This window comes from Amblyraja radiata, chromosome 13 (genome assembly GCF_010909765.2).
Source record: "Amblyraja radiata isolate CabotCenter1 chromosome 13, sAmbRad1.1.pri, whole genome shotgun sequence".
In the NCBI taxonomy this organism is placed as follows: domain Eukaryota; kingdom Metazoa; phylum Chordata; class Chondrichthyes; order Rajiformes; family Rajidae; genus Amblyraja; species Amblyraja radiata.
The window spans coordinates 554,389-574,656 of record NC_045968.1 but is presented as its reverse complement, the minus strand read 5'-3'; the positions used below and the strand labels follow the sequence as shown (position 1 = coordinate 574,656).

At 42.5% G+C, this 20,268-nt stretch overlaps 1 protein-coding gene across 1 annotated transcript in view; it reads left to right on the top strand.

The window, feature by feature from the left end:
* The first annotated feature begins 1,220 nt into the window (after positions 1–1,220).
* The window catches only part of snorc (secondary ossification center associated regulator of chondrocyte maturation), a 32,007-nt gene continuing 12,959 nt past the window's right edge, over positions 1,221–20,268 (top strand). Inside the window, exon 1 of the mRNA XM_033031039.1 lies at positions 1,221–1,455. Within this exon, the coding sequence (XP_032886930.1) occupies positions 1,383–1,455 (73 nt within the window). The 5' untranslated portion in view covers positions 1,221–1,382. The remainder of the gene's footprint in view (positions 1,456–20,268) is intronic.

Sequence of the window (20,268 nt, the reverse complement as noted above, 5' to 3'; positions counted from 1 at the left end):
TTTCAGTCTCATAATGGCTTATTTGACTTTTATTGGTACAACTTTGGTCCTCATGTTGATAAACAGCGATAAAAGTTTCCAAAGGTGATTGAAAGATTGGAGGAAAGACTAGGTGCTGCGAGCTCTCTAATACCTGCATTAAGGAGGCATTTAAACACACCTGAGCAATTGCAAACACCTGTGAAGTCATGTGTCCCAAACATTATGGTGCCCTGAAATGGGGGGACTATGTATAAACACTTGTAATTTCTACATGGTGAAAACAAAATGCATAAAAATATGCTTTAATAAAATCTGACAATGTGCACTTTAACCATATGTGATTTTTTTTCTATTACAAATCTCAAATTGTCACAGCAAACTTGGAAGAAATGAGACTCCTGATAGACAAACAAGACCAATTCTTAATGAGTTGGTCTCCATTTATTGATTTCGTGGAGTCATGTAGTGTAACAGTATCGTAAAAATTAAAAGTTTCAGGTAAGGGTGAAAGACGATCTAGAATATAAACAATTATCTCCTTGTGGCGATTGGATAAACTCCCTCCTGTTTTCTTTCTTACTTATTTATTTTCTTCACTATCTTTTTTCCTTTTTTTACTCGCGCACACTAGACTGTCCTTCACTCTTTACTACCTTTCTTTTTCTTTTCTCTTTAAAAAATAAAAAATAAAAGGAAGTTGTCCAGAGAATGTAATATGTTAACATAATTTTCAGAACTTGTATTGTACTTACTTTAATAAATAAATAAATAAATAAATAAAATATCTCAAATTGTGGAGTACATAGGCAAATTAATAAATGATGGGTCTTTGTCCCAAACATTATGGAGGACACTGTAATTGGAATACATGGTGGATAATTAGAATATCATGTGTTTTCAATTATAATAGAATGGGATATACAGAAAAAAAAAACTTTAACAGTGACGAACTTCTGGTAATTGTATAATTCAGGCAGTGCGATATCGCAGATATTTCAATTGCTTAATGAGAAGTCAATTGCAGTACTGTCCAGAGTAAATTTTAAATATTTTGCATAAATGCATTTAGTAAAATAAACTCTTCCACTATTTGTAATTCAGTGCTGTTCTGTATAAAATATCATCTGTAAAATTTCAGAGGCCATGATACTGTGTCTGCAGGAAATTCGCCAAATAGCATGCCATAGTTTCCTTTTACTTCACATATCAACATACTTGTCTGGTATGTGGGAGGTAGGTGTTGGCCCCTGCCGGGGCGACTGAGTTAGATGCTTGCTGCTCTTTTAGGTGCAGTACAGAAAGACTCCCTTGTGTGAGTGCAGAAGTAAGCATCTCCTTGGACTTTTTTTTATCATACAAGGTTACACAAGTCATCAGATAGTTTCAGTGTCAGAAGTAAAATGGCTCACTGCAGACGTTGGAAACTGCTGCCATGGACGGTTATAGGAATTACCATTCTTATGGCGTTTACAGGTAAGACTGCTATTCATTTTCAAGCATATTCAAGGGAATCAAACTTCATGGAAGAACCATCGTCATTTTTGTTTACGTGTAACTTGATCAATGACCCAGTGATATTTGTCTGGTATTTTTGTGTGTGTGTGTGTGCGTACTATATATTTTAAGTGTTTGATTTAATGCAGAACATTGTACAATTGTAAAAGTTAATCATATATGAAAAAAACAATAATTTATTCACAGTTAACAGGAATTATAGAAACATAGAAATTAGGTGCAGGAGTAGGCCATTCGGCCCTTCGAGCCTGCACCGCCATTCAATATGATCATGGCTGATCATCCAACTTAGTATCCCGTACCTGCCTTCTCTCCATTCTAACAGATCATCAAAGTTTATATATTATATTATATTATATTATAGCATCTGAAATACTTGCCTGCGTGCTGGTTATTGGGACTGGTTTTCAGCGATGAAGGTTTAGGTGTGTAAGCGTTTAATGTTTGCTAAACACTTGATATTCTATTTTTATTTATTTGACACACAATATGCCTTTTATTCGTAAAGGGAATAAGAATTTCCTGATTTTTTTAAGATCAACATTAGTAAAATTGATGGAATGTGCAGATGCAAAGTGGAGGTAGAATTTGGTAAATCTCGATACAAGTATATTACTCGTGTATGTCCAGTTTGTCGATGTTTCGAAGTAGAATTTGATAGTTTATATATTTTTTAAGCAAAGTAAACAATCATGGTATTTTTGTCACAACATAAAATAAAGAAATGCAAAGGATAAGCCAGGTGTGAAAACTCAAACACAGACCTGAATCAATGCTGAGGAAATGGTTTGCAAATATCCAGTTTGGAATTTATTCAAACTCTTCTGAATTAAACGTTCACTCTTAAGACTTTAACATAAGCAAAGGGGATGGGGTATAATGCAGCTTTAGTGTAACCGAGGGAGGAGTGGAATTAATCATCAAGAAATACCTGCAATTGAATATTGTAGAGAAAGAAAACCATGCAGAATAGAAATGAACTTGGCTCAATTGACTGGAGATTGTTACTACTTCTTGCAATGTATTTCTAAAAATTAGAGCAAAGTTAAATTTTCACTATTTTGCTGGAGTTTACTAAAACTTTCCTTTAATATTTCAATGACATCTTCCTCTTTTTGATTCTTTTGATTTGTTGACCAGCAAGTGGGGATGACGCATCTGGTTCAGTTTGCCACAGTTACCAAATTTTTTAAATTATTTGAGTGATTGATGGAAATATTTTGCTTTGGGTGGAATTTCCCATACCCTTGCACTATTTCATTTATCATTTAATGCAGCACCTTTAGCACCGGGTATTATCTGCCCTGGACTGACCTATTAACATTACTAAGCAATGTAAGGATGTTGGCTTAAACCATCAACTGGTTGCAAAGATGCTCCTTGAGCAGCTGCACTGTTAGTTCCACTTCTTACATAGTCCAACAACTTTTTTTTATTGCTTTTCAAGTGTTTATTTTTATTAAATTATTCTTGAATTTTATTTCTCCACCCTACTAGGCAGTGCAGCCCAGGCCATAATAACTCATTATGTACAGGATGTTTTTCTGAGTTAGCCACTGCTTCTTTTGCCATTTACTTGAAATCTGTGCCCTCTGTTTATTCAGCTTCCTGGCGCTAGAAACCGTTTCTCTCTATTTGCTTTGTCAGAACTCCACAAGATTTTGAAATCCTGCATCAAATATTTTTTTGATCTCCTCTGCTTTAAGAAAGACAGCCCCGGTTTCCAACACAAGACTTTCCTGCCTAACACCATTCTAGTAAACCAAACCTTTTCGCCCTGTGTGATGTGTGGTACCAGGAATTGTCCTCAAAATAGCAGCTGGTGCTCCATAAAGATCAAGCAGAATTCCCTTGCTTTTATACATTTCCTTGCCAATTAGGCAGCTTCTGTGAAAATAAACAGTTAATATTTCAGGTTGAACACCCTTCGTTAGTATGATTAATAATATACAATGTTTCCATAAAACTTACCTTTCTTTCTGTACATGAATCCTCATCAATATTGCATATGAAGTTTATATTGTCTCTTCTCATACACTTATATTGTCTCTTCTCATATACCAATAAACCGTGCACTCTTCTCTTAAACTGTATCTGGAAACTTTGATCTCTTCTTGACCACCTAAAGTTTTTTACCTCAATCTTTATTGTTCTTCAGCACCAGTGAATCGTGCACAGTTCTCTTAACCAACTGTACCTGGAACGTTTCTGCCAATTTCATCAATCTCTTCAGCTTATGAAGTTTGTTATTGTACTTCAAAATAACATGCCATCTGCAAACTTATCCATGTAGGGAAGACACAAGGTGCTGGAGTAACTCAGCGGGTCAAGCAGCATCTCTGGAGAACATGGACTGATTATATTTTGGGTTGGGACCCTTCAGACAATATTTAATCAAATTGGCCAGATATTAATATTATTTTTAAAAATCAACTCCTGGTTTCATACATATGCATATTTTTCCCAATCAATTTTTACCTCAATCAATTTGGACATTTGGCTTTAGCTTGAATGGCCTGTAATTATGGAGTATTATCCCATTATTATGATTATTCTAAAACATATATGGGTGACTGAAGGTAGTGAGAATGGCCTCTGTGATTTAAAAAATCTGATACCTTTAGCAACATATACAAGCTAGAAGAGATGCCTTTCTTCTTTTGAGCTAGATCAATCTCCTTGTCAATTGTTATTATGTTATTTTTCTTCTATCTTCCTCTTTACTGTGAATTAGTATAACCCCCTTCTTCAGTGAAAACGTTTCATTTGATTTCTCGAAAGTGCTGTTTATGCAAGATTTATGAAAGTAATTGCTCTCTCATTCACTTGTTCCATCTCATTCTGGGCTTTTGAATGCCTTTTATCTAAACCTGCTCTTTGATTTCCTATCCTCATCTCATCACTCCTATTTCTGAACTACCCTTGATTTTAACACCGTTTCTCATCCCCAATTGCGTGTGCTGTATGTTCTCTTGTCGCCTTCAACCTTCTGCTTCTTTCCCTTTCAAATTCCACTGCTGGGAAAGAAAGTCTTTTCAGTTTCGGAAACTTATTTTTGATGTTAAGATCTTTAAGTACACATGACATAATAGAATCATGATTTTTTTTTTTAACGAAAGGGGATATCATGTTCCAGAGTTAGTATACTGGTGGTGAAAGTTTACATTGATGAGATAATTAATGGGCAAAGCATTAAGAGCAGTAGAAGATCACACGGTTAAGGCAAAAGACCACTCGCGTTAAAGCCAAGGTGATGAGATATTCTGTACTTAATTACATGTTGTGGTTGGTAGGAAATCAGATTCAGCATTGCTCCTTTCTGTATTACAACTAATGCTGCAATTTGATGCTGCATGTTCAACCTACCACCTGAGCCCCTTAGGTCATATCTAACTCATGTAGTTTGGATACAGTGTGGAAACAGGCCATTCGGCCCATCGAGTCCATGCCAACCACAGATCATCCGTTCACATTAGTTCTGTGTTATCCCACTCCTTGCACACTGGGGGCAATTTGCATGTGCCAATTAACTTACAAATCCGTCTTTGGGATGTGGGGGGAGGGGGGGAGGGACAGAAGCGCTCAGAAGAAACCAATGCAATATCAGGTAGAACGTGAAAACTCCAGATGAAATAAGGGTTCAATAATTGTTCAATAATTAATAAGTTGTAACCACTTCACCTACCTGTCTTGTCACCATTAGGGATCGGTGGGAATGTATTTTATCTGGCTCTTCCTCTACATTTCTACGTGACCTCCATTTGCTGCATATTCTCTTGCCTCTCACTTCACCCTTCCTTAGCTTTATGTGCCATGAATCAGCCCAGCTGACCTTCCTGCACAATGTTTTTCTACACTACAATCCATGCAGCCAAAATTGCTAACATCAGCAAACTTCCTAAACCTCCTACATTTGTATATAAGCTAGTAAAATATCTCGTAAAAGGCAAAGGCAGACTGTCCTGCAGAATCCCGAGGAACCATCTTTCCAAAACTATTAATGTTTAAACGAGATCAAGTTATTCTGATTTATTTATATTTGATACCAACAGCATAATAACAGGATTTAAGTTTAGAGATACAGCATAGAAACAGGCCCTTCGGCCCGCCGAGTACAGCCAACCAGCAGTCGCCTGTGAACTATTCGACACACAAAGGACAATTCATCAAAGCAAATTAACCTACAATCCTGCATGTCTTTTGATAGTGGGAGGAAACCGGAGCACCCGGAGAAAACGCACGTGCTCACGGGAAGAACGTCCAAACAGCAGCCATACTCTGGATTGAACCTAAGTCTCTGGTGTTGTAAGGCAGCAAATGTACCACTGTACCACTGCACAACTGTACCACTGCACCACTGTACCACTGCACAACTGTACCACTGCACAACTGTACCACTGTACCACTGCACAACTACCACTGCACCACTGCACAACTGTGCCACTGCACCACTGCACAACTGCACCACTACCACTGTACCACTGCACAACTACCACTGTACCACTGCACCACTGTACCACTGAACTACTGTACCACTGCACAACTGTACCACTGTACCACTGCACAACTACCACTGTACCACCACCACTGCACAACTGCACCACTGTACCACTGTACCACTGTACCACTGTACCACTGCACAACTGTACCACTGTACCACTGCACAACTGTACCACTGTACCACTGCACAACTGTACCACTGTACCACTGCACCACTGCACCACTGTACCACTGTACCACTGCACAACTGTACCACTGCACAACTGTACCACTGCACAACTGTACCACTGCACAACTACCACTGCACAACTGTACCACTGCACCACTGCACAACTACCACTGTACCACTGCACCACTGTACCACTGCACCACTGCACAACTGCACCACTGTACCACTGCACCACTGCACAACTGCACCACTGTACCACTGCACAACTGTACCACTGCACCACTGTACAACTGCACCACTGTACCACTGCACCACTGTACCACTGCACAACTGTACCACTGCACCACTGCACAACTGCACCACTGTACCACTGCACAACTGTACCACTACCACTGCACAACTGTACCACTGCACAACTGTACCACTGCACCACTGCACAACTACCACTGCACAACTGTACCACTGCACAACTGCACCACTGCACAACTGTACCACTGCACCACTGTACCACTGCACAACTGTACCACTGTACCACTGCACCACAGGGCCAGTTTCCGCACTGTATCTCTAAACTAAACTAAGCTAAACTGAAAAATTGGCTGCATCCTACGTATTAATAGTCAGAGATTTTCGTATGTTATGTCTTTCACGATTAAAAAAATCAATCTTTCTCTAGCTGCAAATTACACACGACAAACTGGTCTGGAGGCAGGACCTTAGAAGAGGAGAGAAACACGAGTTGATGCAAGGGGTTAATATGGTGTGAGCACCTCACGTTTTCTTTACGTAAAGTGCTGATATTTAGGTTTAAAGTTTAGGTTTATTTATTATTACTTATACCGAGGTACAATAAAAGTTTTCTTCTGCATGATATCCAATGAGATCAGATATACCATACATAGGTACAATCAGTACAAACTTCATAGATAGAGCAAAGAGGAAGGTACAGAATGAAGAATATAAGTGTCTATTGTAGAGCCACTGACCTATTTTTGAAAGAGTTTAACAATTTATGTGGAAGAGTTTTATTGTTTAGAGGGGATAGAATCTCCCACTTTGCTATTCAAAAGTTAAACATTAAACACTGAAAGGGCAGAGCCGTCAGGCATATACATACAATGTTCCTTTGTGACAATGTGGTTGTCAACATCAGAGCAGATGGGTGCCCAGCTCTGCAAAATAATGCAGGATCCCGCAGTGTAGCTGCAGTCTTCACCTATGGAGAGATATTTAGCACAGAAACAGGCCCTGCTGACCAAGATGCTCCATCGAAGCTAGACCCATTTGCTTGCATTTTCATTGAGCTGATTTGATGAGACCTTGTTTTATTGTACTCAAAATGTTGTGACGAGGAGTTTTCGAACCACTGAATTCAACAGTGGAGGAAAGAAAGCATCTTTGATTTGATCAAAATGCAAAATTCTAAGATATCGTGTCTACAGTGTTGAAAACATAAATGCTCTGGGATTCTTTTCAGCTAGTTGTATAGCAATTTGCCATATCTGAGCCCGTGTGTGGAAAATAAATACTTGAACAAGAAATGTCAGTTTAGATTGGAATATGGGCAACCATGTTCCCGTTCTGAACCACTAATGTCAGGTGGGAAGAAGATAAAGGAAACTATTTGAAGATCAAAAAACTGTAGATGCAGGAAATGCAAAATAAAAATAGAAAGGCATGGAAACGATGGATCCAGGAGCACAGGTGCCATTGGTTCCTTGAAGGTGGAGTCGCAGGTGGATAGGGTGGTCAAAAAAGTGTTTGGTACATTGGTCTTCATCAGTCAGAGTATTGAGTATAGAAGTTGTGAGGTCATGTTGCAGTTGTACAAGACATAGAAATGGATAGGTGCCATTTTTTGCGTCGAGACCCTTTATCATACTCTGGAAAGACCTTAGAAAGACCTGGTTGCCAGGTTGGGTCTGCGGAAGTTGAAGAGTGACCAAAGATACATGATCATATCCCAATCTGATGAAGGGCCTCAACCCAAAACAAAATCACCTATTCTTTTTCTCCAGGGATGCTGCCTGACCTGCTGAGTTACTCCAGCATTTTGTGTCTAGCTTTGATATTATCCGTCACAGGGCCAATGTGAAGAGAAATTCCCTTCTTCGCACCAGGTTTATCCTCTATCATGTTGTGTGATATTAATGATGGATTAGAATGGTAGTTCTAACTGGCCATCCAACAGTACAACAGTGTAGATCGTTAGCAACAGAGTGTCTTCTCCTTATTGTGGCAGTAACCCACAATAAGACTCAGCAAGCAAGTGCTAAAGACAAGGCTGAATCATTCACAGCCATGTTCAGCTTGAAGTGCCGCTGATCCAACTTGCGTCCCTCCTGAGATCCCCTCCTCTACTGAAGACAGTCTTCAGCCAATCTGCACAAGGTACAAGTATCAGCCAAGAATTTTGGATACAGGAAAGACCATGGAAGCTCGCAAGACCCCAGCAGAAGACTTATACTCCTGAACCAGCTGTGCCTATAGCCAACATGATCCACCAAACTGCCATTGCTCTTCAAACCTTTCTTCAAATGAAGATTGCTCTACAAAAATAGGAGAATTCAATCCATTCAATCAGTTTACTCTCAATTATGGACGTTGTCATTGAACAATGATATCTGGTGGCACTTGTTCACAAATTATCTGCTTACTAATGCCCAACTTGGGCTTATCTGGGACCATTCTCTTCACAGCGATGTGAATTAAAGAGTGGAATTCTCGAGATAAGGATTCCCATCGATGTTAAGGAACGCCAGGAGAATTGAAACCATTGTCATCAAGAGGTTTCCCATGGCTGGGGTCATATGTTGTAGATGGGAAGATGGTTGTGGTTGGTAAAGGCTAATCAAAGGTAAACGTGCCCATGCCGTCTCTCAGGCAGTTTTTTCAGGGCAGTAACAGAGAAGCCAACCAACTTCAGTTGCCTCATCAATGACCTTCCTTCCTGCATCCAGTCAGAAGTGGGGATTTTGGTTGATGAATTCACAATGTCCTCAACTCCTTAGCAAATGAAGCAAGCCATCGGATTGGCTGTTTGAAGCGTGCTGCATATTATCCATCCCCAACAAAAGAGAATCTAACTTGGATCAGAAACATCCATCAGAGAAACTCTTGGTATTTAATAGTATCTAGCAGTTTAATTTAGAGATATAGCGTGGAAATAAGCCTTTCGGCCCACCGTGTCCGTGCCGACCAGTGATCACACGTACACTTGTTCTAGCCTACAAACTAGGGGACAATTTACACAAGCCAATAATCCTACAAACCTGCATGGCTTTGGAGTGTGGGAGGAAACCAGTGCACCCGGGGAAAACCCACACGGTCATGGAGAATGTACAACCTCTGTACCCACAGCACCCGTAATAAGGATCAAACCCAGGTCACTGGCACTGTAAGGCAGCAACTCTACCGCTGCGCCACTGTGCCATTCTATCATCGGGTCTTGCACCAACAACATCCTGGGAATTACCATTGGCCAGAACTCACTTAGACCAGCCATATAAATACTGAGGCAATGAAAGCGTATAAGATACAGGGTGCCCAGTATTAAGTGACTCAGCTCCTGGCACACACAAAGGCGGGAGGTAGAATAGTGTACAGGCAGTCCCCAGGTTGCCTATGATTTGGTTCCTGAGAACTGACCTTAAGTAGGTTTCTCCTTACAAGTTCACAAGTTATAGTAGAATCAGGCTATTTGACCCATTGAATCCACTCTGCCAGTCAATCATGGCTGATCTTTGCCTCCTAATCCCATTTTCCTGCCTTCTCACCATAACCCTTGATACCCATTCTAATCAAGAATGTGTCTATCTCTTAAAAATATCCACTGACTTGGCCTCCACAGCCCTCTGCGGCAATGAGTTCTGCAGATTAACTACCCTCTGATTAAAGAAGTTCCCCCTCACAGCAGTGCTTTGGCAGGATAGATTAGAGGGCTCGTCTAGGGAGGCTATTTGGGTGGAACTGAGAAATGGGAAAGGGGTAGCAACACTTATAGGGGTGTATTATAGACCGCCAAATGGGGAGCGAGAATTGGAAGAGCAAATATGTAAGGAGATTGCAGATATTAGTAGTAAGCACAAGGTAGTGATTGTGGGAGATTTCAATTTTCCACACATAGACTGGGAAACACATTCTGTAAATGGGCTGGATGGGTTGGAGTTTGTAAAATGTGTGCAGGATAGTTTTTTGCAGCAATACATAGAAGTACCTACTAGAGAAGGGGTGGTGCTGGACCTCCTGTTAGGAAATGAGACGGGTCAGGTGGCAGAGGTATGCGTTGGGGAACAGTTTGGGACCAGTGATCACAATACCATTAGTTTCAATATAATTATGGAGAGGGTCAGAACTGGACCTAGGGTTGAGATTTTTGATTGGAGAAAGGCTAACTTTGAGGAGATGCGAAAGGATTTAAAAGGAGTAAATTGGGACATTTTGTTTTATGGGAAAGATGTGGAAGAGAAATGGAGTACATTTAAAAGTGACATTTTAAGAGTACAGAATCTTTATGTCCCTGTTCGGTTGAAAGGAAATAGTAAAAATCTGAAAGAGCCATGGTTTTCAAGGGAAATTGGACACTTGGTTCGGAAAAAGAGGGAGATCTACAATAATTATAGGCAGCATGGAGTAAATGAGCTGCTTGAGGAGTATAAAGAATGTAAAAAGAATCTTAAGAATTTTTTTTTAGAAAAGCTAAAAGAAGATATGAGGTTGCTTTGGCAAGTAAGGTGAAAGTAAACCCAAAGGGTTTCTACAGCTATATTAATAGCAAAAGGATAACGAGGGATAAAATTGGTCCAGTAGAGAGTCAGAGTGGACAGCTATCTGCAGAGCCAAAAGAGATGGGGGAGATATTGAACAATTTCTTTTCTTCGGTATTCACCAAGGAGAAGGATATTGAATTATGTGAGGTAAGGGAAACAAGTAGAGTAGCTATGGAAACTATGAGATTCAAAGAAGAGGAAGTACTGACACTTTTGAGAAATATAAAAGTGGATAAGTCTCCAGGTCCGGACAGGATATTCCCTAGGACATTGAGGGAAGTTAGTGTAGAAATAGCAGGGGCTATGACAGAAATATTTCGAATGTCATTAGAAACGGGAATAGTGCTGGAGGATTGGCGTACTGCGCATGTTGTTCCATTGTTTAAAAAGGGGTCTAAGAGTAAACCTAGCAATTATAGACCTGTTAGTTTGACGTCAGTGGTGGGCAAATTAATGGAAAGGATACTTAGAGATAATATATATAAGCATCTGGATAAACAGGGTCTGATTAGGAACAGTCAACATGGATTTGTGCCTGGAAGGTCATGTTTGACTAATCTTCTTGAATTTTTTGAAGAGGTTACTCGGGAAATTGATGAAGGTAAAGCAGTGGATGTTATATATATGGACTTCAGTAAGGCCTTTGACAAGGTTCCTCATGGAAGGTTGGTTAAGAAGGTTCAATGGTTGGGTATTAATGGTAGAGTAGCAAGATGGATTCAACAGTGGCTGAATGGGAGATGCCAGAGAGTAATGGTGGATGGTTGTTTGTCAGGTTGGAGGCCAGTGACTAGTGGGGTGCCACAGGGATCTGTGTTGGGTCCACTGTTGTTTGTCATGTACATCAATGATCTGGATGATGGTGTGGTAAATTGGATTAGTAAGTATGCAGATGATACTAAGATAGGTGGGGTTGTGGATAATGAAGTAGATTTTCAAAGTCTACAGAGAGATTTATTACAGTTGGAAGAGTGGGCTTGGGCTGAAAGATGGCAGATGGAGTTTAATGTTGATAAGTGTGAGGTGCTACATCTTGGCAGGACAAATCAAAATAGGACGTACATGGCAAATGGTAGGGAATTGAAGAATGCAGGTGAACAGAGGGATCTGGGAATAACTGTGCACAGTTCCCTGAAAGTGGAATCTCATGTAGATAGGGTGGCAAAGAAAGCTTTTGGTGTGCTGACCTTTATAAATCAGAACATTGAGTATAGAAGTTGGGATGTAATGTTAAAATTGTACAAGGCATTGGTGAGGCCAATTCTGGAGTATGGGGTACAATTTTGGTCGCCTAATTATAGGAAGGATGTCAACAAAATAGAGAGAGTACAGAGGAGATTTACTAGAATGTTGCCTGGGTTTCAGCAACTAAGTTACAGAGAGAGGTTGAACAAGTTAGGGCTTTATTCTTTGGAGCACAGAAGATTAAGGGGGGACTTGATAGAGGTCTTTAAAATGATGAGAGGGATAGACAGAGTTGAAGTGGATAAGCTTTTCCCACTGAGAGTAGGGAAGATTCAAACAAGGGGACATGACTTGGGAATTAAGGGACAGAAGTTTAGGGGTAATATGAGGGGGAACTTCTTTACTCAGAGAGTGGTGGCTGTGTGGAATGAGCTTCCAGTGAAGGTGGTGGAGGCAGGTTCGTTTTTATCATTTAAAAATAAATTGGATAGTTACATGGACGGGAAAGGAATGGAGGGTTATGGTCTGAGCGCAGGTATATGGGACTAGGGGAGAATACGTGTTCGGCACGGACTAGAAGGGTCGAGATGGCCTGTTTCCGTGCTGTAATTGTTATATGGTTATATTTGCTTTGTAAAAGAGCACCTTTAAGTCAGAAACATTTGTTTTCTGAAGTTACCCATACATTTTGCTCTACATGCACTTGCTTTGATTACATCTTGTTGGAACAATTGTCCCTAACACTACAGGTAATTAAACTAATGGAATATGAACTATACATGTAATAAACGCCATGACATATTTTATTACTGTTATTAGAAAAATGCTTTAAAAAATGTACGGGAGAATTTATGTAAAGTCATATTTTGTTGAGTCAGGTGAAAGCCGGGAAGTACCTGTCCTCTCCACTTGTCTCGTTGAGTGCAGGTCAAACAACTCTCAAGAAGGTTGAAAATAATGTGGACAAAGCATGCTGCGTTATCCACATTGATGCTGTCTACTTTCCTAAGCATTCAATCCCTCCACTAGCAAGCAGTGTGTATCATCTGCAAAATACGCTGTGGTTATCCATCTACTAGGATATTCTGACAGCACCTCCCAAATCTGCCACTTCTTCACTAAGTCTACATAATCAAGAATCATTCTCCCTTCTTCCCTCTCCCTTCAAGCAGTGGATACAAAATCTTGAAAGCACGTACCACCAGATTCAAGTACAGTTTCATCCCAGCTGTAATCAGACTCATGAACTGCCTTCTCACAAGCAAACGATTGAAAAACAATCTTCCAATCTACCTCGTTGTGGCCCTTGCACTTTTTTTTAGTATCTGCACTTTATCGGTTGATATAACACAATTTTATGCTCAGTTTATTTTTTTCTTTTGCGCTATCTGATATATTCATGTATAATATGTTCTGCCTGGATAGCACACAAAACAATGTTTTTCACCACATGTTGGTACACACGACAAAAATAAAACAAGACGGATAAGGCCTTTGGACACTAGCACCTCCTCGTTCCCTTGCTGACATAGAAATTTATCACAAATCCTAGGACCCCCTTCCCCAACAACACTGTGAGAATATCATCATCAGGAATGCACGTTAGACACAAAATGCTGGAGTAACTCAGCAGGAGTTACTCAACTCAACTGTGAAGAAGGGCCTCGACCCAAAATGTCACCCATTGCTTCTCTCCAGAGATGCTGCCTGACCCACTGAGTTACTCCAGCATTTTGTGTCTACCTTCGATTTAAACCGGCATCTGCAGTTCCTTCCTACACATCATCAGAAATGCATTGGCTTAGGAAGGCAGCTTGCCAACATTTTCTCAAGGACAATCTGGGTTGAGGAACCGCTCTGTGACAGGCACGTCACGTCCTAAAAAAATGAATTAAAAAAAAAAAAAAACCTAAAAAGCAGTGTTAAAAAGTGGAAAGGTCTGATGCATATTTTATTGGAAGATTTTGTGTTTGCCTCCAAGCCACCTATAATGTCATCCGCAGCGATGCAATGCAAGGTTGAGGTCACTAGCAGCAAGTCTGCCAGAAGACAGCAAATATAGTTTGGGGTTCTGTCATTGCATGGCCTCAGCACAGCAGAGAAACTGCTTCAGTCTGTGGAGTTTGGTTGAGTAAAGCAGCCCTGTGTAACTCCTAGACTTCCTGTGATTCAGGGGGGCAGCAGAGAAGGGGCAGTTGAGTGGACTGAGTATACAGGAAGGGGGCCCACACACTCGGCAAGCCACTAGCTCGAGGCTTAACCTCTGATGTGCCGATGTACAGGCCAGCATGAGGCCTGGGATATGATGTATAAATACTGGCTGATTTTCGGTAGCTTTAGGGTCCCCGGTCGGTACCAGACATGTTGTACTCTGCCTATTTGAAGAGCAGCAGAACTGAGCATCTGTTTTTCCAGCCCTGTATCAGGCGGCTGTAGTATGAGTGTGAAATATGCTGAGGTTTTCAGTCTGCACCAAGGAATCTAACCTCAAGGCGCTAGACAACCTTTGCCAAGAACATAGACAGACCCGCTATTGTTGGCGAGCCTTTCATTCTGATTTGAGCAGCTGGGCTGAGTAAACAGATAAACAAGTCCGTTTAAACTAATGTGCTAAAAATAAGAAATAAAAACAGATAGAAATAAATACAAGCTAGGTAGCATGTAATTATTTTGTCCTTCTCTAAACCGCTTGTTTCCCTTGGTGCCTCTCTTTTCTCAGTCTGTGTATAAAGAGGTCGCCCTCAGGAGACACTGCAGAGGAAGGTTAGTGTGGAGAGAGAGAGATAGAAAGAAAGACTAACATAGGTAGTCTGAAGAAGGGTTTCGGCCCGAAACGTCGCCTATTTCCTTCGCTCCATAGATGCTGCTGCACCCGCTGAGTTTCCCCAGCAATTTTGTGTACCTTAGAAAGAAAGCTGTTGCCTTGCAGCTCCAGAGACCCGGGTTCAATCCTGACAATGGGGTGATGTCTGTACGGAGTTTGTACGCTCTCCCTATGACCGTGTAGGTTTTCTCCGAGTGCTCTTGTTTCCTAACACACTCCAAAGGCGTACAGGTTTGTAGGTTAATTGGCTGTGGTAAAATAGTACATTGTCCCTAGTGTGTCAGATAAAGTTATTGTACCATGTGATTGCTGTTTGGCGTGGACTCAGTCGGCCGAAGGTTGGTGTTTCCGCCCTGTATCGCTGAAGACTAAAGAAAATGGAGGTTTTCGTGATCTTGTTCTTTGGTGAAAATGTGCATTTACTTTGAAAGGAACATTGTCAAATTGGAAATTTTTGTAAACTAAGGTTCTGTCCTGACCTCGGGTGCTGTCTGTGTGGAGTTTGCACGTTCTGCTTGTGACTGTATGGGTTTCCTCCGGGTGCAGCGGTTTCCTCCCACATCCCAAAGATGAGCAGGTCCACAGGTTGATTTGTCACTGTAAAATTGCCCCTCACATGTAGGGAGTAGAATAACATAGAACTAGTGTGAATAGGTGAACAACGGTTGGCACTGACTCGGTGGTGGACCAAAGGACCATGTGTGAATTTGGAAACTAATCTAAACTGAATCAATAAATTCTATACCCTAAAGGGAATCACATAGTCTTCTCACATCTCTACCTCTAGTGTTCCCTAAGTATTTTTCCTGGGGGCCTTGCTATTATCTCAATGAGCATCTACCTCTGTTAACATTATCTGTAAACATTGCATCAGTTTTCACACATAGGGCAAGGACACACAGCCCTGTCTCAGTATCTCCTTTATCCCCACCACTGTTGTCAATTTCACAGGCCACTCGTGCAACACCCACTGAGGGAGCTGGTGGACATTTCCTCCAATTAAACAGTGTATCCCAGCTTCATATGCAGACCAACAGCACAGAAACGGGGCCTTCAGCCCAACCACTCCATGCCGACCAAGATGCCCCATCCAAGCTAGTCTCAAATTGCCCGTGTTTGGCCCATATCCCTCAAAACCTTTTCTTTCCATGTAATCTTTCATGCTCTACAGTCATACCAATAAAAAGCAACGGAACACACAAGATGCATTTTAACATAAACATCCACCACAGTGACTCCTCCACATTCCTCACTGTAATGTAAGGCCAAAATAAAAGTTCAATCTCTTCCCTTCTTTGTTCTCCTGCGGTCGAGTGCCTCGAGCCGTCCGTTGTCGGGGCCATCTTGGCTCCTGTAGTCGGAGGTCGGGCCCTCTGCATCGGGGCGATCAAACTCCTGCATTGGGGGGGAATCTCAGCTCCCCTGCACCAGGCGATCTGAACCCGGGTCGGGGCTGGTCGAACCTTCTGTGACTTTGGAGCTTCCTGACATCAGCCTCTACCCGAGACTGCAAGCTCCTCGATGGTGAAATCCGCAGGCCTCGGTTGGAGCGTCGATCCCAGGCAAGAGACCGCAGGCTCTGATGATAAGTGCACGTCCCCGCGCTGGGGCTCAAAGTCAGTCCCGAGCAAGGCCGCCAGCTCCATGATGTTAGGCCGCAGAGCAACCGGAGATACGATCCGGAAAACAATCGCATCTACGGCAAGGTAAGAGATTGAGAAAAACGTTTCCCCCGACCCCCCCCCCCCACATAAAACAAACCAGAGAACATTATCACAAACTTTTAAAGCACACTAACAATAACAAAAAAGACGAATAGACAAACAGACCGTTGGCGAGGCTACCGTCGCTGATGGTGCCACCTGGAAGTACCTCCCTCAACTACCTCTGGCAGCTTGTTCCATAAACATAACACCCTCTGAATGAAAACGTTGCCTTACAGGTTCATGTTAAATCTTGCCCCTCTCACAAACATGCATGACGTTTTATTTTTGATTCCCCTATCCTGGGTAATAGATTGTGCATTCACCTTATTTATTCCCCTCATGATTTTATACACCTCCATTAAATCACTTGTCAGGCTCCTGTGCTCCAAGGAATAAAGTCTTAGGATGTCCATCATTTCTCTATTTCATTCCCTCAAGTCCTGGCAACATCCTCGTAAATCATCTCTGCACTCATTTCAGTTTAATGACATCCTTTATGTGATAACCTCACATTTATCCTAACATTATGTCCGTTTAACCTGGATGTAAGTTTTGCACCTTGAACCTGTGCCCTCCTTAAGATGACCTGCATCCTGTTAAACTCTTGCTGTGAGTTTGCCCATATGCTGCTGAAACCTTCCCAGTTCCCACAGGATTGGACTATTCTGACATAGCCCTGGCTGGCCTTTGCGTTCTTGCTCACATTATCTTGGGTTCATCCAGAACTTTGCTATCTGTGAGGTAGCTGTGGCTGGGGCAGCCTGATGGCATAGCAGTAAAGTTTGTGCCTTACAGCACCAGAGGCCGGGGTTCGATCCTGACTACGGGTACTGTACCCTTGACCGCGTGGGTTTTTTCGGGTGCACTGGTTTCCTCCCGCACTCCAAGGACATACAGGTTTGTAGGTTAATTGGCTTCAGTAAAAAATTTAAATTATCCATAATGTACAGGACAGTGTTACTGTACAGGGCGTGGACTCAGTGGGCCAAAGGGCCTGTTTCTGCACTGTATCTCTAAACTGAAACATGTTCTTCTCTCTTTCCTCTGCTCCCTGGCCTATATTGACTCCCAAGATTTCAGTTGTAAATTCTCTTCCTTGTTTAATTCCCGCCTCCCCTTGTGAATCCCAGGTGTCAAAGAGTCATAGAGTGATACAGTGTGGGAACAGGCCCTCCGGCCCAACTTGCCCACAATGTCCCAGCTACACTAGTCCCACCTGCCAGCTGTTGGTCCGTATCCCTACAAACCTGTCTAACTGTTTCTTAAACTTTGGGATAGTCCCTGCCTCAACTACCTCTTCTGAGAGCTTGTTCCATAAATCCACCATCCCTTGTGTTACCCCTCGGATTCCTATTAAATCTTTTCCCCTTCACCTTAAACCTATGTCCTCTGGTCCTCAATTCACCTACTCTGGGCAGGTGATTCTGTGCATCTTCCCAATCTATTTACCCCATGATCTTATACACCTCTATAAAATCATTCCTCATCCTCCTGTGCTCCAAGGAATAGAGTCCCAGGCTACTCAATATAGTCTTCTCCAAGGGTGGTGAGTGTATGGAACAATCTGCCAGAAGAGTGGATAACCTCACATTTATCCGCATTAAACGTAATCTGCCATGCATCCGCCCACTCCCCCAACCTGTCCAAGTCACCCTGCATTCTCATAGCATCCTCCTCACAGTTCACACTGCCACCCAGCTTTGTGTCATCTGCAAATTTGCTAATGTTACTTTGGATCCCTTCATCCAAATCATTGATGTATATCGTAAATAGCTGCGGTCCCGGCACTGAGCCTTGCGGTACCCCACTAGTCACTGCCTGCCATTCTGAAAGGGACCCGTTAATCCCCACTCTCTTGTTTCCTGTCTGCCAATCAGTTCTCTATCCATGTCAGCACTCCACCCCCAATACCATGTGCCCTAATTTTGCCCACTAATCTCCTATGTGGGACCTTATCAAATGCTTTCTGAAAGTCCAGGTACACTACATCCACTGGCTCTCCCTTGTCCATTTTCCTAGTTACATCTTAAAAAAAAAAAGATTCTAGCACAGCCCAAAGGGCGAGGGTGCCAAACTAGCATGGGTGAAATGGAGCGAGCGGACAACCACATCAAACAACCACATCAAAATAGGGTTGTGATCAAAGGACTAAGATGTAGCCTCTGCTCCTCGGACTGGGCTCCAGAGGTTGGCCCTAGTCTCAGTCCGCCACTTGGCTGGGTTGGCCAGCCTGGGACCACATACCTGGGTCTGACCAGGTCTATGGTCCCTCTGTTCATTTGGCATCTTTCTGTGTTGGGGAGAGAGGGCATTTGGGCAGTCTGGCAGGAAATGAATTGGGAAGAAATTGGCTCAGCATTTGTTGAGATGGTGAGTGGGAGGGAATAGGTCAGGTTAACACTTGTGGGGAGTGGGAATGGAGGGATTGGCCTCGGACTTGAGATAGTGAGGGGGGGGGGGGTTGAGGAAAATAGTCTGCTTTGAGGTGGGAGAGAAGGAGGAAGGCATCAACCTCCACATGTTTAGGGGAAGGGGAGGGGGGGGGGGAGGAGATGAAGGGAGGGAATAAATAAGCTCAGCAATTATACTGGATGTGGTGGGGGAGAAGAGAGTTGCCTGACACTTGTATGGTGGGGATTTGAGCTCCAGGTTTGTTGTGGGGGGGTGGTGATTGGAGAGGTCAGCAGGCTGTGGGGACTATGTGGTGGATGTGGTGCAGGTGGAAGGGAGATGTTGGAGATGACGATGATGATGGGAGCTTTAGAACCAAAGAGAATGCAATGGGGCTGTGTTTTAGTGTGTGGAGGCTGAGCACTCAGGGATTACACTCATCTTGTGGCTTTCCTGGGTCGATCCTGGTCCCCGAAGGATGTTGTCCCAGGGTTGTTCTATGCCAGGCACATGCTCCCTTTCCTCCTTCTAGTTCCTTGCCAATCTCCATAAGCAATGTTGCACGAGGAATTAAATCATCACTGTGTCCTTTGAACAGAAATCATGTCAGAGTTACAAAGGTGCTTCAGGCCAGGAGGCCTCAGTTGGTACAATTCAACATAAACCATAAATTACTCCATATTAAATTAACTTTGAGTTACACAGTACTCAGGAAAACAATGTTATGCCATTCACTTTTCTATATACGTGGCAGTTTCACTTGTCGATGTACATAGTGTATATATTCTGAAATGACCCGTATTATTGATTCTCCCTTTCACAAATGTGAATGTTATGAGACATTCTTCAAGCAGATTAGCCAACACTTCCTCCTTTTATATAGCTGCATAATGTGATGATTTACTCAACAATTGTGATACAACAAAGGGCGGCACAGTGGCGCAGCGGTAGAATTGCTGCCTCACAGTGCCAGAGACCTGAGTTCGATCCTGACTACAGGTGCTGTCCATACGGAGTTTACACGTACTTCCCGTGACCTGCGTGGGTTTTCTCCGGGTGCTCCGGTTTCCTCCCATACTCTAAAGATGTACTGGTTGTAGGCTAATTGGCTTGATAACGTTGTAAATGGTCCCCAATGCGTGTAGGATGGTGCTGGTGTAATGTGCGGAGATCGCTGGTTGGTGGGGACTCGGTGGGCCGAAGAGCTGGTCTCCCCACTGTATCTCT